This window comes from Zingiber officinale, chromosome 3A (genome assembly GCF_018446385.1).
Source record: "Zingiber officinale cultivar Zhangliang chromosome 3A, Zo_v1.1, whole genome shotgun sequence".
Taxonomy (NCBI): domain Eukaryota; kingdom Viridiplantae; phylum Streptophyta; class Magnoliopsida; order Zingiberales; family Zingiberaceae; genus Zingiber; species Zingiber officinale.
In genome coordinates this window covers 165,789,687-165,815,691 of record NC_055990.1, presented here as the reverse complement: position 1 = coordinate 165,815,691, position 26,005 = coordinate 165,789,687, and the positions used below count along the sequence as shown (strand labels likewise).

Sequence of the window (26,005 nt, the reverse complement as noted above, 5' to 3'; positions counted from 1 at the left end):
GGATTTTTTATCCCACCCTCCTCGCTAGCAATTTTTGCCTATCAATTTTGGAAGAATAAAACTATGTTAGTGTTGCTAAAAATGAGTCTCTGATAATTCGTATTAGAGATGCTAAGCTTCATTAGAAGATGCGAGGCGAAGCCTTCGTGATTTATTTTCTTTCCAACTCACATGAGATAGTCCTGGAGGACCCCCAAAGTCTTCGGAGCGAGGATAATCACTTTCTACTACGATAAAAAAAAATACCAAGTATCATGGATACTGTGCGATAGTAAGAGATAAGTTGAGCTTCTATATTATAAGAATTTGATTTTCTCGCCAGGTATATCAAATGTTCATCGTGATTGAACCACTCGCGATATTGGATCGTTCGCTAAGATCCATCTATAATTTTTGAATTTACCTTAGTGTTCGATGCAAAACTTTTATGGGAGCTAGACGGTCACCACTAAAATTAATCAGATTTACTACAACATTAGTGATACCTAGATTAACACACCCGATAAAAAAAAATTTGCCAAGCTTCAGTTGCTAGCTTGAAGTAAGCAACTTTCAAAGTGCAATCATAACGGGCCAACATGGGCTGTTTTTCCCGAGCTCCAAGTAAAGGCCTAGTTATTATAATTTTGGTTTAGGCACTGAGGCTTAGATTTGAGATTCATCCAAGTATTTTACTATATGGACGCTTACCAGTTAAGTAATTTGTTTATTCTAAATTTTAATTATGCAGGAGTCAGGTACTGAATTCCAGATTCATATTTTAAATAATAGTCAGAACATTAATATATTTTAAAAAATTTAAAATTCTTAATTACATGTTATTGATTTTTTTATGAGGGCAGATTTTTTGGACCGTTTTTTACAGTCCAGGGGATGGTCCCTTAGCATAGATTGGTGAAATGAATAATCCTCATTTATAAACAGGTGGACACCATTCATCTCCATCAATCTACATCAATGGAACATTTCTTATACCACAAAAAATGATCTAGAAAATTCAGACTCTCTTTTTATATCATGCATCATTGTTCTTTAGGTTTTATAAATATTTATCATACTTTTATCAATCATGTTTTACGGAAAATGAAAGTGAACAAAGTCTCGACGGTTAAAGAATTCAATGTGAGGAGCATGTGAAATGGTCTGTTCTTTATCTTAGGAAATAAGAGACACTTAAATTTAATTAGACATTTAATCATTTTTTTCATTTATATTCCCTCTCTGATCCCTTTATTTGTATCGGGTTGGCGCGATATTATATGAGAATAAATAAAAAGAATAAAAAGAAAATTCATATTGGATTTACCGTACCGTCGTCCACTCGACCTGCGGTAGAAAAAAAAAAGGAGATGAAACAGAAACCTCCTTACTCCATCTTCGGCACAACAGGATCGATCCTTTTCCTTCTCGATTCAACACCATCGTGCTTTTTTCCTCATCTTCTGAGATCTCGTTGATACGGTCTTCTTGTTCTTGGATCCCCGCCTGATGAGGAAGAGGGAGAGGGAGAACCCCTGCGAAGTCTGTGGGCATTACCACAAATACGAGGAGGGCGAGGTATGCAATATCTGTGGCCACCGGGTCCCCGCAGCCTACGAGCGCACCATCCAGCAAGGCAGCGCCTTCCCATCCGAGATTCTTAAGGATTTCCTCTACCTCGGTAGCTACGACAACGCCTCCCGTGGGGAGATCCTCAAAGCCTTAGGCATCACCCACATCCTCAACGTGAGTTTCTTTTCCTCGCGATTTATTTGTTTGTTAAAACGATCTGGAGTTGCCTTTGATGTTAGTTTGATGTAAATCCGGTGCTCTCGTTTCTGTTTTGACCACATCCATACTAAAATTGAGAGAAGAGATGCAACAAGAAAGGAAACAAGAAAGGAAACTAATTCGCAAGCAGTTCAAATCTTGCCTTTAGCATTAACTTCTATAGTCTAATGATGTTAGTTGCAGAACTTGATCTAAGAATGACGAACTGTACATTAAGTACAAAATATCATCCAGTTTATGGTTTGGTGAAAAAAGAAAAATAGGGTTACTAGTCGTCGCTTATATATATGTTTAATGTTATAGTGAAATGGGTCTTCTACATTATAACGACATAAGTATATTCTAATCTCTTGGATAAGGTAGAAGTAGAACCTATTGCTTTGTCCTTTTTGAACATTAACTATGAGCTTTATAGTTTCCCTTTGTTAAAGTGGTAATCAAGCTCAATATGCTCAGTTATGGCATTGAAAACTAGATTTTAACAATCTCTATAGAAACCTTATTATCACGATAAAATAGCAAGTGTGTTTATGAAAAAAATTGTATCTCAGCAACAAATCATTTTAATCACAGTAGATCACAAACATCTTGGGTCATAATTCTGTATTTTGTTTCATCGCTGGCGTGCACATTCATTACTCGCGCTATGTTGACAAGTAACAAACTACTATATGACAAAGGTTCACTACTATGCTCTAGACATTGATAGAATGATGTCTAAAGACCATATCCAATCATCATCCAAATAATATTCTACCTTTAAACTATTTTGTCAAACAAAAAAAAAATATTGTCCATGAAAATCCTAAGATCTCAGAAAATCCTGTATGCATTATAGTTTTATCCACACTAGGAACATGCATATACCTACTTAACATATTGATATTAAACATAATAACATGGCAAATGGAAAAAAAATGAACTTTCGCGCAACTAGCTGGCAGTTTCAATCAGCAGGAGTTTTCAGCAAATTTTCATCTTAACTTTTTTGACTAGATCAACAGATTTTCTAGGATAGCAACATAATGTGATAATGATCTAGCCATCTTAGCACCCAATATATTTACTTGCCCTGATATTTCACCTGAAATATATGTGTGAGGAAGTGAGTCGAGACTCTAATCAATTGATATACTCCTTGTCATTTCCAATAATGATATCATCCATGCTATCTTACTTTGATTATGCTGTAAATATTAAGTATGTTTGGATTCCTTTTCTTGTTCCCATAGTAACAATAAATTAAGTGAAATTCATCAAATCATGCTTGTTGTTACCTTTCTCACTTGTATTTTTGCTAACACGTTTATGAAGTATTTACATGTAATGTTTCTCTGGACATCATGATGCAAGAGTGTGTTTTTTTTAAAGAGTATATGATACAATCTCCAATCAATATTGCCCTCACAAAAATTAAGAGTTCTAATAGACATTACTTCTGCACATGGAGTAAATGCTGCATCATAAATTTCTATCTTCTTGTGAACATTTATCCTAGTTGCATTTTCCTCATAGTCCTTATAGTCATAAACCTATAGATGAGTATTTGATTTGGGAAATTATTGGTTTCTAGCGAGCATATAGAATTATAGATACCAAAATAAAAATTATGGTGAAGATATGTTTTGGTACCGATATGATATTAAGGATTTGTATCTGCAACAAACTATGTTAGTGTGGCATATATTCCATGTGATAGGCATATAACTGAAGGAAACTCATTGCAAATAATAAATTGAATCAATTACTACTCACTATTTTCTAGATATATGCTAGGTGCTTGTCTTTGGGATCTTGTCCATAGGTGTCGTGGTACAGGACAATTGTGCGAGTCTTTTGATAATTGACAAGGTTGGTCTCCCGAATGTTGTTGTCCTTAGGCCTCTGCATGTTGCAAAGGTAAAAAGAGTAGAAAGATATTCACGCCTCAACATATTTTTGTGAATTTCCATGCCTTGTACTTCATATTAGAGGTCCATTTTACATCCTTGGAACAGTAAAGGAAAAACAATCAAATTGCAATATGTTGCCTATTCATTATGTATTCTCTCTACTATGTGGAGCTGACCATTTGATTTGTCATTGTGTCTGATCTGTGCATTGTAGCACCTTCCCTTTCTTCTTTAGAGAGTAGTGAATTCTTCATGATCATCTGCGTTTTGTATGAGGCCTCTTCATAATTCATGATGGAATCGTGTGTGTCTGCTTCTTTTTGATCTGTGAGGATTGCATCTTTTCTGCCCTCCATGTGGGAGCAACGTGGTGGAAGTTGTTTATTTGTTCCCCTTAACCTTATATCAACAAGGACCATAGTTGGATTAATATTCATTATTTTGGATCATTTTCTTTCTAGTTCAGCTATACTGAGTTTTTGAATATCTTTCATTTTAGTTCATTATAGTTGGATTAATAGTTGGATTAATATGAAGTGAGCTATCTTTCTTTTGAATATGATCATTACCTGTTAATTTTTGGCATGACCTTACAGACTGTACCTGCCTGTCAGAATCTATATAAGAATTCCTTTACTTATCACTGCCTCAAAGATGACAAAATCCTACAATTTGATGAAGCAATTCAATTTTTAGGTATGATTGCATAAACTTCTCTGTTTTTCTGGGGTGCATGCATTAATAGGTTAGTATTTCTTGAGTAATATACCTTTTTGTGCTATTCATCACTTTAAACTATTAAAGAATATTTAATATTGAGGTTGTGTTGTTTTAGAATATAGTTCACTATATTACTTAAAAAAAGGTTCTGATACTGAAAGTGAAGTGATGGTCATTCCTGCTTAAATTTCTTCTTGAATAGGAATTTCTTTATTCAAACACAAGAAATTCAAAGATTTACCGTGCTAGATTTGAATATTTTGGGTTCTCAACCTCTGAAAGAACTTTGAAAGCAAGTCTTATTGCTCACTTGCCAATGCAAGCATAGTTCTTTCTTCCCTCCAGGATACTCCAAGATTGATTAAACTTTAATTGATGCATTTTGATGTCTGTATCTAAAGGAAATAAGAGGCTTTGATTTAGGGATGTATTTTACACAGAGCTATGTATCTGAGGATACTGTTACGTTTTGTTAGTAACCAAGGCCCCAGGATATATTCATAGAAAAAATATTTAAATTAGGCTCAGAAATTTTCCTCCAGATACATCTTGCTGTATTGCAGTTTGCAATTTTGAAACCATAACCTTTGTAGCCGAGTGGTTTACATGAGCAAATTATCTTTCGTCTCCATTTGCTGTTTAAAGTACTTTTTTCATCCGTGGCATAGATCGTGATGGACTCTCATTTCATAACTTCATTTTTTCTATATTCCAGATTTAATTTTGACCTTTGTTGTTTTCTCCTTCGATCATTTATTTTATTAATACATTCACTTTTTTAGAGCAATGCGAGAAGGAGAAAGCTCGTGTGCTTGTTCACTGTATGCTGGGAAAAAATAGGTAGATCACACTAAATTTCACATTGAGCTCACAATAAAATTCGATGCACTCACTGGATGGTTGATTTGTTTTGGTAGGTCGCCGGCAATTGTGATAGCCTATTTGATGAAATCCAATGGATGGAGACTTGTGCAAAGTTCTCAGTGGGTTAAAGAACGCCGACCAGTAGTGGAATATTCCCCAGGTTCTCTTTGTTCATCATAGATATAAGGATGTAACTTGCAGAAGCTTGAAATTGATTTCAACTCATTTCCTTCTGTTACTCTTGAGGAAGTGTTTTATGTTATGCTGTTCTTGTGGAATACATTACTTCCATTGGATTTTGATTAGGATGTTTGCGTCTTTCCCTGTGATGGTTTCTTTCAGCTGTCTATCAGCAGTTGGTGGAGTATGAGCACACTATCTTTGGATCCAGTGAAGTTGCAACTGTGCAACCGGTACTTGCATCTGAATCAATTCCATCCTTCGGGTTCGGATTCCCCCCATCATCCAATACACCCGCAGCTCCAACATTCAACCAGCCGATCGCATCGATCTTCCAGCAAGCCAGCCAGAACACCACCAGTGGCGATTTCATTTTTGAGGCAGAAGCGAAAGTGGAACTAAGAATGATGGAAAGCAGTGCTTTTGGTGTGTCACCGCCAACTGGGAGTGAAGCCCCCATGGACAGCACTTGAAGAACGACCGGTTTGTCTGAGGTCCATCTTGTGTGCATAAGATGGTTGATGTCAATAGCTTAGCATATCTTTGATAATACAAAATGGAAACGCTTTTTTAAAAAAAACATTTTTGTGTTAGCCAACTAAAACAGCATAAAAATAATCTGTTCATTCCATGTTGTGCCACACGAGGAAAAATTATCATCGTTTGATGATCTCCCTTTGGGCTTTGGCCTGGTGTTCTAGACGCTGCCTCTCTTTTCAAGATGTGTTGAAGGCGTTGGCTGGCCATTATCTTTTTATTTGTTTTTGAGGCATGACTGATATGTTTTTTATATTTTTTAAAATAAAAAACTTTTTTAATTATTTATTTTTTTAAAAAGTATTTTTAAGAAATATTAAAATAATATTTAATACTTAAAATATCCTTCCTTCACTTTAAAAATGATTTTGATTTAAAAAGTTGCAAGGTCAAGGTGGTGTACAATGTTAGTTCAAGTTCCACTAGTAATTTTGGTTACAGTTGTCCTTAAAATGATTTGAGTATTCTGGATATTAAATTATATTTTTTAACAATTTTTTTAAAAGAGATTCTTTTTTTACTATATAGATAATTAAAAATGGCCATTGCTTTTCTATCTTAATTTTTTAAAGAAAGTTTAGAAATAAAATGAGAACTTTTGTAAACTAAAGTTAAACCAAACTGTTTAGGTTTGATTTGATAATGAATTAAAAAGCTTAATTTAATTTCATTTTTAATGTGAAATTGTAAACTGAGAAATAAATATATATTAATTAAAAGCAATAATTTTATAGCAAAATTTAGATTGAAAAGTATTAATTTTATATTTAAGGTAAACTAGTTAAATGTAGGCCGTTTTTGAGTAAGGATTGGTGATTTATTAACATTTAGCTTTAATAATAATAATTTATATATACATAAAAAAAAATGATTCAGTTCAGATTGAAATTAAAGTGACATTTGATTAAATGATGAAAATAATAGCTCAAAACAAAATTAATAATCATTAAGTTGGTTTTATTATTTGGACCAGTTTATCTATCAATGCTAACTCAAATACCAGCTCTTATTTAAAATCCTTATCTAAAGATTCTCATATCCATACATAGTAACAAAATGTCTATAAACAAAAATATATGTCCTCTTTTTTCACCAAATTTTCAATCCATTTTCTTCGTTATTTATTTATTTTATATATTTTCTATCGCTGGTTGGAAATGCAGAATTTAACCCACACTGGCATCCAACAACGAAATGAGTTCGACCCGCTAATAGTTGGATATCCAAATTGTGAACTTACAATCCGAAAAAGTGCTATCTTATCTTGCTGCGATCCCTACCTGTCCGAAATCCGAATCCCTATCCGCAGAGGTCACCATGCCGGTGCTTCTCCACTGCCTCTCCTCGCCGCCGACGGCGAAGAAGTCCGGAGAATGTTTCCAGTCCGTTACTGGAAGGACCCATACCGGTATGGCGCTCTTCCAATATCGTTCTCTTTTCTTGAACAATCCGCGTCTCTATTGCAAGTAGTTGAGTTGGGTCAAACTATGCAGTTGCTGCTCCTATACAATAGATGTTTCTTGAGAATCAATTTTAGGGTATTTGGTGCCTTATAGTGAATGCAATAAAGGGATGAAATTAGATAATCTTTTTCGCCGCACTTCTGTCATAAAACTATCAATTTTTCTTGTAAGGGCTATCTTCTTAGTATGCCTTACACGACCCTCCACAAAAAGATTAATTTTTTGACAAGAAATTTATTTTTACGAAAACTTAAAGCGTATACAAGCTTCATCCATGTTTAGTTCTAGAGTTTACATATTGAAGGTACTTGTTGCTAGGGACCACCGTTATGGGGGATTGCTTCCATGTGCATATATTGTCAAAAAAAAGTCAAAAGACAAGGATTAGGATTGTTCCTCATTGGAAAGGAGGTAATTTGAAGAATCCCAAACGGTTCATAGATAAGAATGGAATATAGTTATCATTTGTGCACACAAAGAAGAGTACGCAAGACAGGATAATGTAAGAAAAAAAGAGGATAAAGAGCACTCATCCTTGCTTTTCTTTTAGATTTATTGTTTACTCCGTTTACTTCACAGGTTATTAGTGTTAAATTCTGTAGTAATTATTTTGCAGAAAGGATGGTGTTGTCATCTGTAGAGTTGAGGTTGCAAGTTCTTCCTACCAGGTTTCATATTTTTTATGGAAAATATAGAATACCACCGAGCAGTGGTTCAATAAATTTGAAAAAATGTGTTCAAAGGCCCATCTCAGAAGAAATTTGCAATTCGGAGGGAAAATTGTCAGGGTTGCAGAATCTTATCAGTGCTTGCTTGTCTGATCATCAGGTATGCTGGTGAGTCCTAATTATATTCACTGTCAGAACTTAGCATTTATTCTGTTTCTTGCATATCAAAGTACCTCTATTAATTAGTGTTCTAGAACTGAGCTTGAAATAATTAAATAACTATAGTGAACAAAAAAGTGACTCATAAGAGATATGTCTGTGTATTGTACTCAAGCAGCCAAGCACTCATACGTTCAGTGTGTTTCAATGCTAGAGAATAAATTTTGGTATACAAATGTCGCAAGTGATATATTGCTATATTTTCATTGAGGAAGTGATGATAACAACTGCCTATTTAAGAGAATGACTTTACATATATCTTCTGCATGTTTTGTTCACAGGAATTGCTATTCTTTCACTTGGTTGCAAAATGAACCTAGAATAAGTATTCCACTAGAATTGCCATTCCCTCCTAATCCCTCTTAGCTATTCCTTGTATTAAAGCCAGAAGAGTATGAACTGTTATTCCATGAAGCAAACTAGGGAATACATATTTCTTTTTTACTCTTACTCTATTTTATTCCATAAGAATACTTATTCTATTCCTTTCTTAATTTCATCATGTGGATCAAATTTGCTATTATGCTTGTGTAAGATTCTTAAAACTATCTGTATTTACACTTCTAGTAATGCTCGATGGATGACAAACTCTTGGAGAAACAGTGAATGTTGTATGATCCTGCAATTAAAAATGCATATATTTCTTATAGGTTGGCTAAAAACTAAAATGTTGTGTGTATGCCTCATTCTAATAATTCACACGTTGCAGAATTAAGTCTTCTTTTTTGTATTAGTGCTTCTTTTAGTTCACTGCTCCTATTTCCATGTTCTTAAACTTTAAATTAATGTAATACTTTGCAACCATGACTTCATGCCACCAATCATGTTTAGTTGCTTTTAGATTCCCATAGAAAAGGAAGAAACAATTTTGGGGTTGTGAAGTGAACAGTTTAGGTATGTTCAACACTTAAAGTTCAGAAAAGAAACCAAGTTGATCTTGCTTTGCCTCTGATCACATCAAGAACTTGTGACAATCTTCAACAATAGTGATGAAATGTGATCGTGTTACAGAACAATAATGTTTCTATTATATTTCTCGTCTTTGGGGAATGTATATTATTTTGCTTCACATTTTGGAAAAATTGTTTGAGAAATACCTTAAGAAAGGATACTGATGTTGCATGTGAAATATATCATTTGTGCAGAAAATCTTAATTTTGGGGTGCATATCATTTTGGTTGTCATATATATTTGCATCCTGTAGTTTTTTTTGTTTTAGAAACATCTTCACACAGCATACTGATGTTGCATATCATTAAATCTGAAGCAGAAAACAACCCCATTCAGCTTTGGAAAATCACTTCCTTCAAAAGGAAGCTTAGCTAAAGTATTAGCAATTCTGCATACCTGGTTGCTCATTTTGCCCTCTAAAGTTCTGGCAGAAACATGTGAAGCTGATAACTCGTTTTTTAATATGCCTCTACTGTTTGCAATAGCCATGATTGGAGCAACTGTTGGGGGTGAGTTCTCTGCATTTATTGTAGTTTTAAGTTTTCTTGTTAGCCCAGAAAATTTTCTCTTTGTTATTCTATCATAAACATAATGAAATGGTAAACTAAATTAAATCTTAGTGCAAGATCTGTCCTGAAGACTAGTGTATTTCTATAGAACATGTGTGCTTGATGGCAAAAAAGGTAATGCATTACTGTTATACCTTGACAGATGCTACTATATATTCATAAGTAACTGTAAACATGTGGTGTTGTATTATCTAAATACAAAAAAAGGTAATGTGTTAATGTTATACTTTGATAGATGCAACTATATATTCATTAGTAATTGTGGTACACTGTGTTATTGTTATACCTTGACAGATGCTACTATATATTCATTAGTAATTGTAAACATGTGGTACATCATATTATCTAAAAATATATAATTATGTCGTCCTCATGTCTGATGGATGCCAGTCTTTCCTGTCTTTTTACATGAATTTCTTGTTACACATGGATACCAGTTTTTTCCTTTTTTACTCCACATTAATGTCGGTCTTTCCTTTTTGACTTCACATGGATCTTGTAAATCGATTCCTTAGCTGATAAGATATTGACAGATAATTTCAATCACTCTTTTTATATAATTTTGGAGCACCCTAGAATTACCAAAGTTGTCTTTCTTCTTGCTAGTTCTCTTGTTGGATAGACTAACCAGGTTTTTTTTTGTAGGATTGCTTGCACGTCAAAGAAGAGGCGAGCTGAAGAGGTTGAATGATCAGCTTCGCCAGATCAATGCTGCACTAAGAAGACAAGCAAAGATTGAGTCTTATGCTCCAAATTTGAGCTATGCACCAGTTGGTAGTAGGGTGGCAGAATCAGAAGTGGTTATTGATCCCAGAAAGGAACATCTTCTTACAAGCTTGAGAACTGGGAAAAACTATCTGCGGAATCAAAATCTAGAAAAAGCGTTTTCAGAGTTTAAGTCTGCTCTGGAGCTTGCAGAGATATTGGGTGATCATGTTGAGGCAAAGAAGGCAGCACGAGGATTAGGTAGGTTTGTTTTTCTTTGAATCACTCAGAATTTGGAAGTAGAATAGGATCAATATGAGGACTATGATGGTGAAAAAAATGAAAGTTGTATAGTTTTGGAATTCTTGGGATTGGCAAGACTTGAGATTGTCAATTTTACTTTGGTTTTCTAATTCTAGGCATTGGAAATGAGAGGGTTACTGGATATTTATACCAAAACCTAGACTTGAATGAAGAAAATTGGACACCCAGAAATAACAGCAAAATGTTTTTTCTGTTATACTCTTGTCACTTGAGTCTAGCCCTTTATTACCTAACGTTTATCATATAAGTTTCATCCTTATTTCAAAAATAATAGCAGGGGAAAAAAAATCCTCTTTTGTGATGAATTCTTCTCTAACATAGTTCCACATTTTATCTTGTGTTAGCACATTTCTCAGCTTCACTGCTGTCATGCTATGATCTTATCCACCACTACAGACTTTCTACTTGCAAATCTCATTAATCAGGCAGCTAGATGAACCATATGGACTTTCAGATTGCTTACTGTGTCAGGTTTTATCCCCTAGAATCACTTGTTTTTTTACTTGGTGTCGAAGATAGCATGGGGATGGTTGCTCATTGGTAGGCTAGACTAATTGAGCGTAAGGGTATGAAATCAGCAAATTTGTAGGAACAAGTAGCTGGAAATTGTGAAGCAGGTAGCAAGAAACGGAAGTGGAGATGGATCAGAATAGCAAAATGACATGATTCTGGATTCTAATTCAAAATTCTTGATGTGTAGTAATGAGAAAAAAAAATAATGATTCAAATCCATGGTCACTGGTTTTGTTAAGTGTAGAACCCTAGTTGGATTTATACAACCTCTACTTGTTTAATTAGAAAAGTACATTCCTGTTGAAGCTGGCACTATCTCAATAATATCTGTGTTCGTGTGAATTGAAACTAAGGAGCACCCATTATTTTTTTTGACACTAATAATGCCTTCTCTTGGTCAATTCGTTTCAGGTGCATCGCTCCAGAGGCAAGGGAAATACCGAGAAGCCATCAAATATCACAAGATGGTTTTGAATATTTCTGAAAAATCAGGAGAGAACTCTGGCGTCACTGAAGCTTATGGTGCCATAGCTGATTGTTTTACAGAGTTGGGAGAACTGGAACAAGCAGGGAAGTTCTACGACAAGTACATTGCAAGATTGGAGAGCGATTGAGAACCATCAATTATAATTTGCTTCCCCTATCTTTTTCTGCTTCTTGTAGAGTTCTAGATGGGAATTCAGATGATTGTTTTTGTCTTGGGGATTGTGAGAACACTTGCAGTTTTGATTACAGTGTGGTGGTATTATCTAGTTAATGATATTTCGTTTGCAATATCAGTTCACAAGTTTGCTGGTTCAAGACATTGGTGTCTTGAGCATTATCTTCCTCACATCATCCTTAGCTTTGTCCATGGTGCATGATGATTACTTAGGGAGTATTTTGTCCATGATCCTGTGTAGACCATGGCCGATTAATGATGATAACATGAGAAAGTATTTTGTGGTGATTCAGTCGGTGTACACAACCGGCACGTAAATGATGATAAACTTGGAGGAGTATTTTGAGACATTCCCCTTGTATAAACACGTGCTTAGCAGCCGTATTTCTGAGTCCGGTCTATTTGAACCGTATTGTTCATTCTTTTTAAGATAGTCCGTCAGCTGCGCACTGCAATCACTGTGCGGGGACAACGTCGAAGGCTAGGTTTTAGCTTCCTGTCTCTGGCCTATCTCGCCCCCGCAATGGAGAGAAACGAAGGAGTTCGGTTCGTCTCCTCCTCCATCAAGATCCCCCAGCCTCCCGCCCGTTCTGCTCCTTTGCCTTTCTTTCTCCTCTCTTCCTTCCCCTTCGCTTGCCAGTCGCTCTCTTTCCACCTCGACCGGGCCAAAGAGGCGGTGAACAGCTTCCTCACCTCGCTTCCGCAACGATGGCCACTTCCTCCGATCGCCATGGCGCGGACCGAGGGGGAGCCAAATCCCCGACGCCATGGGAGGGAGGACGAGGAACGGGTGCTCATCAGCGAGGTTCTGATACGGAACAAAGATGGGGAGACGCTGGAACGGGCTGATCTGGAGGCCTTCGCTGCTGGAGCACTCAAGTCTTGCAGACCCAACTCGGCGCTCACAGTGAGGGAGGTTCAAGAAGACGTCCACAGAATCATCCAAACAGGGTTATTCTCATTGTGCACGCCCGTTGCTTTTGACACTCGGGATGGAATTCGGCTGGAATTTCAGGTAGATGCAAATTTGACGGTTTTGCTTGGTTACTGGTGAACTGACAACGCTCCACTTATGAACTGCGTATGAATGTGTCTATATATATGTGGGCTGTTCGGAATGTCACTAAGTTTCTTAGCTGCTAATATTCCTTTGTTTCAAACAGATACTCATATGTTTTCTTATAATTTACTTAAATCAAAATTGAGTACCATTATTTTCTTTTCGGTTTTTCAAAAGTTAACTTATTCACAATAGTACTCCATACTATTAACTTGACCACTATTTGAAATTGATTTTGTCTGAGATTAATCTTTGTCCATTGTTATACTCAATGGTTAATAAGTCTAAACAACATTTTTTAACAGGTAGAGCCTAATCAGGAATTTCGAGGTTTAATTTGTGAGGGAGCAAATGTTCTTCCTTCAAAGTTTATGGAAGATGCTTTTCGTGATGGATATGGTAATTTCTTCATGCAGTTTAATTCTTCTTCAAGGAGAGCAATTTGCCATTTTTAAAAGTTATTACTCTGCTTTGACAGGATGCAGAGAAAGATTAATCTAAACAGTCTGCTTATTTTCGTTTAAAGATGATTATTAACTGAGTTAGCTACTTTCATTGCTAGGTGGTTATTCACATGTGGCTTTGATGGTGATTAATATTTAGGTTAGCTACTAACTAGTTATATGAGATTGATCTTTTTGTTTCTATGTAAATTTGTTGCAAAAAGCAAATAGTGGGATGTTCAGTACTTTCTCTAGCTAGTTTTGAACTTCCACCTTTCTCTTGAGAAGTACAATAACAATGTGTTGGTTCCAACTATTTAGTTTCGGCCAACCCTATGGAAAACTATATCACTGGTTCAAATCTCTTCAATCACTTTTAGTTAGGTTAATGAAAGTTTTATTTAGTCTGCACTACCCTTACACTCTTAACTTTAATTGATTTAATTTATCTAGCAATCAAATCTATTATTGTTTGTGAAAGTCGTCATGTCATCTTAACTTCTTTTTCTATCATTTATTGGATCTTCTTTTGATTTCTTTCGGATGGTAATAATTTTGATTTCACCTTGTCAACTAAACTCCCATTAGTGATAGGATTCTCATCTATGCTACATTCACTTTTTACATCTTGCTTCCTAATTGCCTGATACTCAGGATCATAGAGTATAGTGGATCATTCCAGTTTCTATTCTTGTCGGAAGTTTACCTACAAACTTTTGTTATACTGGTAAGTGGTTGTCTTCACTTTCTGTTTATTAAAGAAAACTTTCATTTGCTCATTTCTTGTTTGCAAAATTTGTTATTATTTGCTTTAAACCATTTTAAAGTGAAATTCAGGTGTATTTTTTTTTATTGTTACATCAGTTTGCTTTTAGTTGTGACCTCGTAATATATGATGTATTATGTGTGTAGTACTTTTTTGTTTAGTGTATGGTATTTGTTTGGTGTGACAGAATTTTTTGTGCTTCTAACATGGCATTTTCATTGTTATTTGGTTCTAATAGCATTTTGTTGTCAAGTTATGCAGGAAAAATAGTCAACATAAGGCATTTAGATCAGGTGATAAAATCAATCAATGGGTGGTATCAAGATCGTGGGTTAACCGGCTTGGTTAGTGACGGTGCCAGCTTGCTTGATAAATTCTTTTTATAAGGATGTTTAATTTCATATACACAGCTTATGAAAGTGCTTTGTTATAGTTCAAGACAAATTCTTAACTTCCACACCGTGCCCTTAGGTATCATATGCTGAGATCCTTTCAGGAGGGATAATTAGATTAGAAATTTCTGAAGCTGAAGTCAATAACATCATCATTAGATTTCTTGACAGAAAAACGTAAGAACCTATATTTTAGTGTGTTTAGAACTGAAAACAATATAGATCACTTAACCTACTTGCTGTTAGCCCCTGCAATTGTTTATTTATTTTTATGATGATTAATCCAGAGGTGAACCAACTAATGGGAAGACGAAACAGGATACTATACTACAACAACTAACAACGAAGAAAGGACAGGTGAAGACATGAACCATATTTATGTTTTTATTTTTAAATCATATAAGCTTAAAACTTCATGTGTTCTATTTAGTGTTATATTGTTTGTGCTTGTATTCTTCATAAATTGTATTGTTTATAGATTGCAAGTCATGAAAAATATTGTAGTTTAATACTTGACAAGAGCCTTTCTGATAGCATGAGGTAACCGCTAACATATTTTTCATATACCTTGCATAGAGCTACAGTCTACATGAATTCTAAGCTAAAATTCCAATATTTTGAAAATGTTTTAAGCATTGATTTTTGACTTTTTATGCTCTTATTGTAGAAAATTGGCCCTGCATCAAAATATATCCTGATTTCTTTATTTTGTGATTTGGCAACAGAAATCTTTCTCTTCTGTTAAAATCAAGTGGATACCCTTGGTTGAGCCACGTAAAGTCATGTGTTTTTCATGTCTCAGCATTTAAGAGGACTCTTAATTGCGACCCTGCTAATAGGAGGCAATTAACAGTGATTGCTTCCATTTGCTCAAGTATCACACCCTTGCATAATAATTTCTCTGCTCTTATGGTGAAACTTAACAAGGTTCGTGTTTAATCTGATGTGACTAGGTTTTCCCCTTGGGATTAAAATGTCCTGCAATTCTCACTACTCAATGTTTCAGGAGATGCTTACTCAAGATCAATGCAACTTTGAGATATTGTTATATGTTAATAACAAAATTATGAAGTATTCTATTTTCTTGTAAAAGTAAATTTACTACTTCTAGGTTGTTAAAAGATCAACCATCTCGCAGAAATTCCTGATTGCTAACATGATAAGAAAGTAGTTAATGTGCTTTAAAATGTCTGCTACCACATGAGTAGTCTTTGTAAGGCTTTTTGTTTTATGTTCCTGCTATTTTCTTGAGTGTTTCTTTATTTCTGTTCAACATTCTTAAAACAGGTTTACAGTAGACTACAGGGAAAAAGAGATGTCGAGACAATATTGACAATGGGAATAATGGAAGATGTCACAATCATCCCGCAACCCGCTGCAGGTGCTTCACACATTTTTGTTTTTTTTAATTCTTATGACACTTACATGCATGGTTTAAAATTTCATACTGTGCCGGATGGTACGGGCATTTTCCATTCCACCCGCCTCGACATCGCTGGTTGCTGCGATACTGCGGCAACCTCCGTGGGTCACCCTGCAACGACCTTCACAAGGCTGTCGTGATCCCGTGGTGGCCTCACAGTTGCGGAGGTCGTCGTGATCCTCTTTTTTTCTTTTTTTAATATTTAAGTTAAAAATTTTATTTTAAAAAATATTTTAATTAATATATTTTATATTTAAAAACTATCAAAATCAATATGATATCCAAACAGTATTATTCTGGTCATAAACCAAGACTCAAAATTTTAAACCATGCTTACATATACTATTTTCTTTGATTGTTTTTTTTTTTCTAGACAATTCATAGCTGGTAAATGGGCTTTTAGGAGTGAGAAATATTTTAATTATTACTTTTTCCCTCTGTGTTAGCCTTCAGTACTATTTCTTGCTCTGTATTTTCTAGCTTTTTTGTTTTTGTAGCAATGTTTTTCATGCTTTACGTGGACCATTGAGTGTAATCAGTTTCGAATTCAACAAGAAACAAAGATAATGTGGGTCTTACCTACTTGGGATTTCTACATGAATCTTATCTCTATTGAACTTGTTTTAAGGCTAATATTCAGACCTTTTAAGTAACCTAAATTTGGTTAAATAAGGTTTTCTTTGGTCTCCTGTTACTTTTCATGTCTTGAGTCTTTATTTACTTATCTATTATAAAATTTATTTGTCATCTTTGAGCATATGTTTATTCTAAATTTCCATTTTACAATCTATGTGATTTACACCTAATTGTTCAAAGATAGTAGCAATCACCTACACAAATATCAATTTGCACAAGGATCTTGTTTCAGTTGATCCTTTGGTCGAACTCAATGATTTGGGCTAAATGAATTGATTATACTATTCCTCAAAGGTATGACAAGTTATATTGCATAAAAATGCACCAAAAATTATGATGTAAGGCTTGTTTCAAATAGAAGAATATACAGCCATTGCATTCTGGTTACTCCATGCTAGTGAATGACTCATCTCGTCTTTATCTTGATGATAAGCATAAGATTGGAAACAATTATAGGGAGCATATGGTTCACATAGTTTTTTCTGCATCAAAATATTCTGGTTACAGCAATGCCTCAAGTCATGCCAGCTGATTCTTCCTTGTATAGTATATTGAGGTGGCGTTTGGTTCTCTCCTAGGAATCGGAATGGGAATGAGTATCATAATATTGTGGAATGGGAATGGGTATAAGCTTGAGTATCATTCTTAAAAATAATATTTAGTTAGTTGAATATTCAATCGGAATGAACCTAAATTTTCTTTTTTATCCTTAAAGGAAAATAAGAGAAAAAATTAGATGGAAGAGAAAGTTGAATGTGAGAGAAACATATGATGAAAGAGAATGATGAGAGGAAAGTATGATGGGAAAAATGAAGAGAGAGAAAGTGTGATGAGAAAAAAAATGAGAAGAGAGACCGTGATAAGAGTGATTAAGAAGAGAAAAGTATTATGAGAGAGAAAAAAGTGATGGGAAAAAATGAAGAGAGAGAAAGTGTGATGAGAGATTGAGGAGAAAAAGTATGATGAGAAAATGTGATGAGAGAGAAAGTGTGATGGAAAAAAATGAAGAGAGAGAAAGTGTGATGAGAGAAAATGAGGAGAGAGTGTGATGGAAGAAAATGAAGAGAGAGAAAGTGTGATGAGAGAAAATATGGAGAGAGAGTATGGTAAGAGAGATTGAGGAGAGAGAATACAAAGAGAAAATGGTAGAGAATGTGTGATGAGAGAGAATGAGGAGAGAGAAAATATGTTAAGAGAGAAATTGTGATGATAGAATGAGGAGAGAGAAAGTATGATGAGAGAGAACAAGGAAAGGCAGGGAAATGAAAGAAAAATTGAACAAATATATTAAAAGTATTTTCGTTTAAAACTTAATTCTCATTCCCATTCCATCAAAACCCAAGGGAGGGGGTGGGTTTCATTCATATCCAAGTTTTTGGGTTTCATTCCAAAATCTTGATTCCATTCCCATCAACCAAACACAAGGTTTGGGAATGAATCCATTCCCTCATTCCCAAACCTCTAAATCAAATACCACCTAATACATAGAAGAATAAATGTTCATTTCCATTAGAAGATAGAAAGTTCCACTAATAATATAATAGACTCTAGAATAAGACACGTTAACAGTAGCTTACCTATCAAGAGAAGAGGACAGAGGATTGAACAACACAATTAACATACTATCGTAAAGTTATGATGGGTAATATCTTTCATTGTGCTAGAGCTAGTTTCATTGAATCTCTTACTTGATCCCCATCCATAATTAGACGGGAGGTACTCAATAGGTGTCAGATGGATATCCAACATTGGCTCCTGCTCCCCTCACTTGCTATTCAGTGCTTCATCAATCTTAACTCTATTCTCTTCAAGCATCAATTTGTGTTTCTTGAACCGCTTCCTCTACTCCCATGGTTATCTACTAACTACTGAATATAAAATTTGTAGTTCTTGTAGTTTTCACTCCAACTCTACAATTCAACCTTTAATTTTATCCTTATATAATGTCTCATCAATAACACATTTTTCTCACCCATAGTTGTGAAAAGCGCGCGCCTGGCGCGCAGCCAGGTGCGCCATTTGTACCTAGGTAGTGCAGGCGCAATACTTAAAAGAAGCGCACTTAAGCGCGCCTTTTGAGAGGTTAAGGCGTGCTTAAGTTGCAACTTCTCTGCCCTTATTGAAGTGAAAAAAAAAATTTAAAACCTAACCCATACCTTTAATTACCTTTTAAATTAATTAGGTTGCATGCATGCGACATTTTTTTTTTTTTTTGACTCTTCTTCTCCTCTAGAAAATGAACATCAACCTTTAATTAGGACACATTCTTCTTGTGTGATTCTTCCTCTCTTTTAGAAAATGAGCATCAACCTTTAATTAGGTTGTATGAGTGAGATACATTTTTCTTGCGTGACTCTTCCTTTCTGCTAGAAATGAACATCAACCTACCTTGCAAACTTATTTCTCTCTTCATGACTCTTCAATATTTGAAGTTTGTTTTTTCTTTAATTTAAAGTTTGATTTTGATTATGAAGATAAACTATTTCAATATTTGAATGTTAGTGAATTTTTTTATATTTACATTATTGTTTAATAGTTTTTGGATTATAATTTTGTTAGTCAAATTTCCTATATATGTTTGAATTGTATAAATTTATACCTAAAGCGCTTTACTTCGAAGATGTGTGCCTCACCTTGCGCCTAGCGCCTCATGCTCATAGCACTTATGCGCTTTTGGGTGCCTCACACCTTAAATAACTATGTTCTCACCTATCAATAATATTATCAAAACATTTATCTTGTATATCACCAACAACATTCATTTAGTTTCAATGCCAAAAAAGCTTATGAAGCTAATGTTTATGTAAATATGTACTTATGAAATAAACATGTGTTGATGCATTTATATTCTTACTGCAAAAAAAAAGTGTCAAATATAGAACAAAAGGTACAAGCTTTTTCTGTCTTTTCCCCCTATACTAATCCAACTTAACTTGAAACTAGATCCACACAAGGTTGATTTAGTTATGAATCTCGTAGAACGGCCTAGTGGTGGCTTCTCTGCTGGAGGTGGAATTTCGAGTGGGTAAGTGATGTAGAGGAACATTGCTATTGTTTTCCATTTACTTATCATTCTATGGAGAAACCTTCCTTCCTGAATCATTATTTGGTTCTATATACAGGATAACAAGTGGACCACTTTCGGGTCTGATTGGAAGGTACTTTTGTTCCTTTTTTTTTTTCTCATTTTCCAGTATGTGCAAATAGTTCCAGAGAAAGTAGTAGTCTTGAAATTGTAGCAAATTTATGTCAACTTTATTGGTTCCTAAATGTGTGATGTCTTTTTTGGGCTATCAACATTCAGTTCATGTTTTTTTTAACTATTGGCTTGATCTACTTGTTCTTGCTTTTGTGTCTTCTTGCAGCTTTGCATATTCTCACAGGAATGTGTTTGGGAGGAACCAAAAACTCAATCTTTCCTTGGAAAGAGGACAAATTGACTCAATATTTCGCATAAATTATACTGATCCATGGATTCAGGGAGATAATAAAAGAACATCTAGGATGATCATGATTCAGGTTTTTTATCTGTATGATATAAAAGTTTATTTGTAGATCATTTTATCATTTTCAATATCTTGTTCTTCTTTCATGCTAGAATTCGCGAACCCCAGGAACACTGGTTCATGGTAATAACCAATTTGATCATGGTGGCCTAACAATTGGGCGAATTACTGCAGGAGTTGAATATAGCCAACCTTTTAGGCCAAAGTGGAGTGGGACCGCTGGTCTAATTTATCAGGTGTGTTGTTTTAGAGCTCCCTATTCATTTTGATGTCAGTACTTCCATTTGGTACACTAACTATACACGTTTGTACGTATCATGGGATATGTATTGGTGTGAGGTATGGCCAATAACTACCAACTCCTCTGGTAGTCTGGTTTATACTTTATAGTACTTGTCCAAGTTACATCTTTTAGTTCTCTCCTTCATCTTATTGCATCCTTTTTTTTATCCTACCGCATTTGGTTCTTTCTATTCTTCAGTCCCTTGTTTCTCTTATTTATTCTTTTATTTCTTGTCTGTGTTAGCGTGCTGGTGCTCGTGATGATCATGGTGAACCCATCATTAGAGATTTCTACAACAGTCCATTAACTGCGAGGTATCGTGATCTTCATTCACATATTGGCGGACATTTGACCCCTTTTTTCACTGAATATACTGTCATCCATATTGATAACGATAATGATTTTCTTGTCTTTTGGAATTTTTCACTTTAGTGGCAATGCCTATGATGAAATGCTAATTGCAAAATTGGAAAGTGTCTATACTGATTCTGGTGATCGTAGCTCCTCAATGGTTAGCCTTACTCTTAGGCTTCAAATTTGTTAGTCTCAAATCAGTTTCTTTTTTACCTTCCTTCAGTTAGTGCTGCACTATTTTATTTTATTTTATTTTTTTGCAGTTTGTGGCAAACATGGAACAAGGACTTCCACTATTTCCTGAGTGGTTGTGTTTCAACAGGATTAGCAGTCGTGCCAGACAGGGCTTTGAACTTGGTCCTGTAAGATTTATGCTTAGGTATGACACGAACGTTGACATGGTCGCACTAAAATTTATTTTATATCTGCAAGGTTCTTAATTATTAGCTACTGAATTGTCATCACTTGGATGATTTAAAATCTTGAACCAACGGAAAGACCAAGATATATGAGTTATCAATTTATTAGTTCTTTTCTTTGTTGTTTCTTTAGAAAAAAGGAAGAGCAATCATATGCCAACTAAATTGATAGAATGCATTTTTTTTTTCTGTAAAGTAAGCATATTTTATATTTAGGCTTACTAGTTGCACAAAACAATTCTTAAATGATTTAATTTCCCTAACCTGCTTTGTTAATCAGTGTCTCTGGAGGCCATGTTTTTGGGAACTTTTCACCCCACGAAGCATTTGCTATTGGCGGGACTAACAATGTCAGAGGTTATGAAGAAGGGGCAGTGGGCTCTGGCCGTTCATATGCAGTCGGCAGTGGAGAAATCTCCTGCGGCATGGTAAAATTCTAGTCCTAAAGTTTTTAAATTTCATTTAATCCTTCTTGGATTACTATGGTGGAGTATATAAATTTGATGTCAATGTAGAAACTTTTCTAACTTATTGTTATCTTCGTATTTATGCAGTATGGACCTCTAGAAGGTGTGCTGTTTGCAGACTATGGAAGTGATCTTGGCTCAGGCCCTACAGTGCCTGGTAAGCTGGTTTCTGAGTAATTATTATTTTCTTTCTAGAAACCATATACATATGCTGGCGGCGGCTTCATCATTATCATCAATATGCTGGGATTGTTCTTCCAAGTATTGGAGTCGGCTACATGAATATATGTTCAATGATGATGTAAACAAAATATAGTGTGGCTAACTTTGACAGGTGATCCAGCTGGTGCAAGGGGTAAGCCAGGTAGTGGCTGTGGCTATGGTGTTGGTATTCGAGTGGACTCTCCTCTTGGCCCTCTACGCTTGGAGTATGCTTTTAATGACAAAAAAGCGAGGAGGTTTCACTTTGGAGTTGGCTATCGGAATTAGATTATTTCTTTGCTGACCATAACATTCATTAACCTCAATTTTGTTCGATTATATAGTCAAGTACTTTTTGTAGTTGTCAAAGAAAACATCAAAATAATTTCCATCTGTTCAAATTTTAAAAAATAACGAGGGTTAAATAATAATAAAATTAAATAAGGATAAATAATGAAACGACATTTATTAAGCAATTAGAGTAAATATAAATATGAAAATAATTGTCTTTTCTAATTCTGGATAATTATATCTATTTTTATGAAATTGAATAATATACAAGTTAAATATAATGAAACAAGCAGAAAATACGCAGTTATATCTACAGCCAAAGGTTATGGTGCTGGTTCGGTTTTTAAGTGCGGGTCTCAGGTCAAGCTGATGTATTTTAGGTGATGTTTTTCTCTCATGAATAGCGGGTTTGGAAAAGTGGGCTGTTTGAATAGAGTGTTATGAGTGTCACTATAGAAAATATTGATGGGTCAGATTGGTTAGCGAAGAATTGAATATAAATTAATATAAATAACAATATTAAAAATAAGAACAGGTTTATCTTCTATTTGTTCTTTAGAAAAAAATAAATTAAATATTTTTTATTTTCAAAATTTATATATTATATTATTTTTAGAAGTGAAGGATTGATTAAGATGGTCACCAAAGAGGGCTGTAATTGCTTTCATCTAAAAATATAGGGAAGCAATGACTACTAAATTATATAGAGTAATAATATAATTGAATTACGTCAAATCATCTAATTTAACTTTGAAAATTTTAAATCATGTGAATTAAACTAAACTTAAAACTGTCTAATTTGATTTAGCTCTAATTTATTTAAATCAAATCAAATCAATTAATTTAATTTAGCATAGATAACTCTTTTTTCTTCAAGTCCTTTCTTTTCTTCTTTTTTTCGATCTATTACTAATTTGGATGTCGAAGGAGCTACACTGGAGAAGTCGGCCCAACTCTAACCTATGTTACAATCTTGGATCCATTCGTTCATACGACAAAGGAAGACTTACAGAGAAGAAGCCCGAGAGAGTAGAAAAAGGAGTCATAAGATCCTATCTATAAAATATCTCACTCCAAAATATCTCAAATTTTACAATTAATATCTCACCAACTAAATATTTATGATCCCACAATCATTTTATTAATTTACATCAAATTTTATATTTAAATAAAATTAATTATATTTTCCAATTCTTCAATTTAATATATTAATCTACCATTTATTCATAAATATTTTTTACTTAATATTTATCTATATATTTTAACAATTATTCAATATAATTATTTTAATATTAATATTTTATTTAAACATAGTACAATATAAGATGTATACATTTTAAAAGAAATAAACACGAATTCAAAATTGAAATAAGTAAATATTTCATAGATGATAAATTAATCATTCACTCATCGTGACATGTTTTCTAGATGTATTTAACTAAATTGTGATGAAGTTGATGATGCACTTGAATATTACGTAACTCAGAATTTTTTCAAATGTATTTAGTAAATTCGATGATTGAGTCATGATTCGTTGTGATAGTATCATGTTCTTAGTGATCCCAAATCGATATTGCATGACATTTGTCCTCTTCAATCATGTTGTGTAAAACAATGCATGTATACATGATTTTTTTATATATATTTATCCATAAACCAATGTCGTCTTGGACCTTTTATAATTGTCCAACGAGCTTAGAGTACTACAAATGTTCGGTCAATATCTTTTCTTTCAACCTATTGTCTTTCCTTAATTAAATTTTATTCTTTTCGGATCCTTAGGGCAGGAAAAATTCTTGACTAAAGTCGTCCATTCCCGATATATACCATATGTTAGATATTACCCTTTTGTATAGTGTACTGTTCATGATAAAATTAATCTCCAATGCATTTTCTTTCAAAACGTCATTAAAAATAGGTGATTCATTAAACACATTGATATCATTGCAAGACCTATCAACTCCAAAAAAAGGCATGCCATATCCATAAATTGGCAAATGCAATCGCCTCACACACAATTATTGGATAACCATGATCGTCTCATGTGTACTGTGCCCTCCACGAGACCGAATAATTTTTCTAGGCTCAATGCATACAATCAAGACTTCCTAATATCCTAGGGAAACTGTCTTTATTCATGCATTTTAAGCAAATGAGTGATATCAATTGCATTGAGTTTTCTTAAGTACTCACTTCCATATATTTGTATTACACATTGGCAAAAGTTGGGTAAGCATTCGAGGGTAGTTGTTTCACCTATCCACAAGTACTTGTCCAATTGGCCAGCAGAACCTCTATAAGTCAGTTGACGGATAGCCGCTATGCATTTCTAAAGTTGTGTCATGCCTTTTCTCCTCGATGCATCTTCCCTCCATTTAAAATATTCACTAGGATGATTTTTCAAATCAATGACTATGCACAAAAATAACTCTGTTCTCATTGATTGGAATTGTCGTCGGAACATATCATCAGTATACACCAGCTCAGCAAAGAAATAATCATTGATAAGGTGAATGTGTCCAGCTACATGTTCTCTATTAATTAACCTTCTTTTTTTTTGTGTACTCCCATAATAATTTTGCATGAATTTAGTCATTCTAAGTTGATTGCGCACTACCAACATGAATAATGCTTCACCGAATATGATATTGTATGACCGGTTGTGTCTTTGAGAATATTTTCTATGCTAGTTGATTAGAATCTTGAGACATTTTGAAACAAATAAAGAGTTTAGTGTAAGAAAGACGAGAATAGATTATGTAGTGGTTTTTATGGCGAAAGATAGAGGAAAGAAATGATTATATATATTGATCCAGGGGTAAAGTAGGACCCGGATGGTAGAGGAGCCAATGACGCGTGGGGGTCAGAGTCAGCACGGTCAACATCCCGGGATCGGTCGAGCGGTCGGTGTACTGCCCGGGCGGCGATGCAACTACCCAGCTCAGCGCTGGGTTTCCGACGCTCAGGGGCCGAGCGGAGTCCCCGCTCGGTCGGACGGGGAACACGGCTCGACTACGCGTGGCGAGGCGAGAGCAGGATGAAGCACTAGGGGACAAGCGAGCCTCCCATTCGGCTCGGTCATTCCCTCAGCAGTGTGGGGGCGCAGCCGAGCGAACCCCCCACTCAGTCTTGTAGACGGCTAGATGAGCAGGACGGGATGTCTTCCTCGGGGCAAGTGTCACCGACAAGCGGCATGGTTGGCGACATGGTCAGGCAGAGAATCGTACGGTGGAAGCCTCTACTATCATGTCAGGGATATGCCCGGTCTGTTAAGGTATGACGTTAGACACGCTTTTCTGACACACTCATTACAGGTGTACTTTGAGAAGCGTGCATGTCTTGGTAATAGTGCACGCACCTTCAGGGAGCCCTATATAAGGACCCCCAGACTTCAACGGAGGTATGCGCTATTCACCACTGTAGCTACAGTTCTCGTTACTCTGCTTCGATTTCTCGCCGCCGGGAACTGACTTGAGTGTCGGAGGGCCATCACCAGGAACCCCTTCCTGGCTCGGTTTTGTGCTTGCAGGTTCTCGACGGAGGTCTACGCCATCCCGGAGCTTACGTGAAGCCAGCAGGGAGCGCCGCATCCTCAGCGACCATCATCTCAGCACTCGGACAGGATCAAATTGGCGCAGTCTGTGGGAACGCACCTGAATTCGAGCTAAGAAGATCGAGGAAGCTAGATGCTCACACACTGTGACACTCTCTCCAAAAGAACTCGACGC

General features: G+C 35.2%; 3 protein-coding genes across 4 annotated transcripts; all 3 read left to right on the top strand.

Moving 5' to 3' along the window:
* Positions 1 to 1,306: 1,306 nt before the first annotated feature.
* LOC122053432 (protein-tyrosine-phosphatase IBR5-like) lies at positions 1,307 to 6,055 on the top strand. The gene is made up of 5 exons (XM_042615485.1): positions 1,307 to 1,725; positions 4,259 to 4,358; positions 5,165 to 5,222; positions 5,300 to 5,406; positions 5,589 to 6,055. Exons 1-5 carry the CDS (start codon positions 1,489 to 1,491, stop codon positions 5,897 to 5,899), a joined length of 813 nt encoding a protein of 270 aa, XP_042471419.1. The 5' UTR covers positions 1,307 to 1,488; the 3' UTR covers positions 5,900 to 6,055.
* A 1,165-nt stretch (positions 6,056 to 7,220) lies between these two features.
* Positions 7,221 to 12,149, top strand: LOC122053431 (protein FLUORESCENT IN BLUE LIGHT, chloroplastic-like). Of its 2 annotated transcripts, XM_042615483.1 has the most exons (5): positions 7,221 to 7,371; positions 8,043 to 8,254; positions 9,584 to 9,773; positions 10,479 to 10,799; positions 11,787 to 12,149. In XM_042615483.1, exons 1-5 carry the CDS (start codon positions 7,281 to 7,283, stop codon positions 11,987 to 11,989), a joined length of 1,017 nt encoding a protein of 338 aa, XP_042471417.1. In that variant the 5' UTR covers positions 7,221 to 7,280; the 3' UTR covers positions 11,990 to 12,149. The 2 variants fall into 2 exon arrangements, with proteins under 2 accessions (XP_042471417.1, XP_042471418.1); XM_042615484.1 differs by lacking the exon at positions 7,221 to 7,371 and having other exon boundaries at positions 8,124 to 8,262.
* A 319-nt stretch (positions 12,150 to 12,468) lies between these two features.
* LOC122053430 (outer envelope protein 80, chloroplastic-like) lies at positions 12,469 to 22,387 on the top strand. Its single transcript, XM_042615482.1, has 16 exons — positions 12,469 to 13,051; positions 13,402 to 13,495; positions 14,567 to 14,649; positions 14,777 to 14,874; positions 14,985 to 15,054; positions 15,985 to 16,078; positions 19,700 to 19,781; positions 19,879 to 19,914; positions 20,122 to 20,275; positions 20,355 to 20,498; positions 20,789 to 20,859; positions 20,978 to 21,056; positions 21,163 to 21,278; positions 21,599 to 21,746; positions 21,873 to 21,942; positions 22,120 to 22,387. Exons 1-16 carry the CDS (start codon positions 12,560 to 12,562, stop codon positions 22,272 to 22,274), a joined length of 1,986 nt encoding a protein of 661 aa, XP_042471416.1. The 5' UTR covers positions 12,469 to 12,559; the 3' UTR covers positions 22,275 to 22,387.
* Positions 22,388 to 26,005: the final 3,618 nt, after the last annotated feature.

Excerpts from the sequence above, each read along its gene's own strand:
- LOC122053432 (XM_042615485.1), top strand. The coding sequence starts at position 1,489 with ATGAGGAAGAGGGAGAGGGAGAACCCCTGCGAAGTCTGTGGGCATTAC. Across the intron at positions 5,223-5,299 it reads TGTATGCTGGGAAAAAATAG|GTCGCCGGCAATTGTGATAG; the intron begins GTAGATCACACT and ends TTGTTTTGGTAG. Across the intron at positions 5,407-5,588 it reads AGTAGTGGAATATTCCCCAG|CTGTCTATCAGCAGTTGGTG; the intron begins GTTCTCTTTGTT and ends GGTTTCTTTCAG.
- LOC122053431 (XM_042615483.1), top strand. The coding sequence starts at position 7,281 with ATGCCGGTGCTTCTCCACTGCCTCTCCTCGCCGCCGACGGCGAAGAAG. Across the intron at positions 7,372-8,042 it reads TACTGGAAGGACCCATACCG|AAAGGATGGTGTTGTCATCT; the intron begins GTATGGCGCTCT and ends ATTATTTTGCAG. Across the intron at positions 8,255-9,583 it reads CTTGCTTGTCTGATCATCAG|AAAACAACCCCATTCAGCTT; the intron begins GTATGCTGGTGA and ends AATCTGAAGCAG.
- LOC122053430 (XM_042615482.1), top strand. The coding sequence starts at position 12,560 with ATGGAGAGAAACGAAGGAGTTCGGTTCGTCTCCTCCTCCATCAAGATC. Across the intron at positions 19,782-19,878 it reads GGAGGTGGAATTTCGAGTGG|GATAACAAGTGGACCACTTT; the intron begins GTAAGTGATGTA and ends TTCTATATACAG. Across the intron at positions 21,943-22,119 it reads CTCAGGCCCTACAGTGCCTG|GTGATCCAGCTGGTGCAAGG; the intron begins GTAAGCTGGTTT and ends TAACTTTGACAG.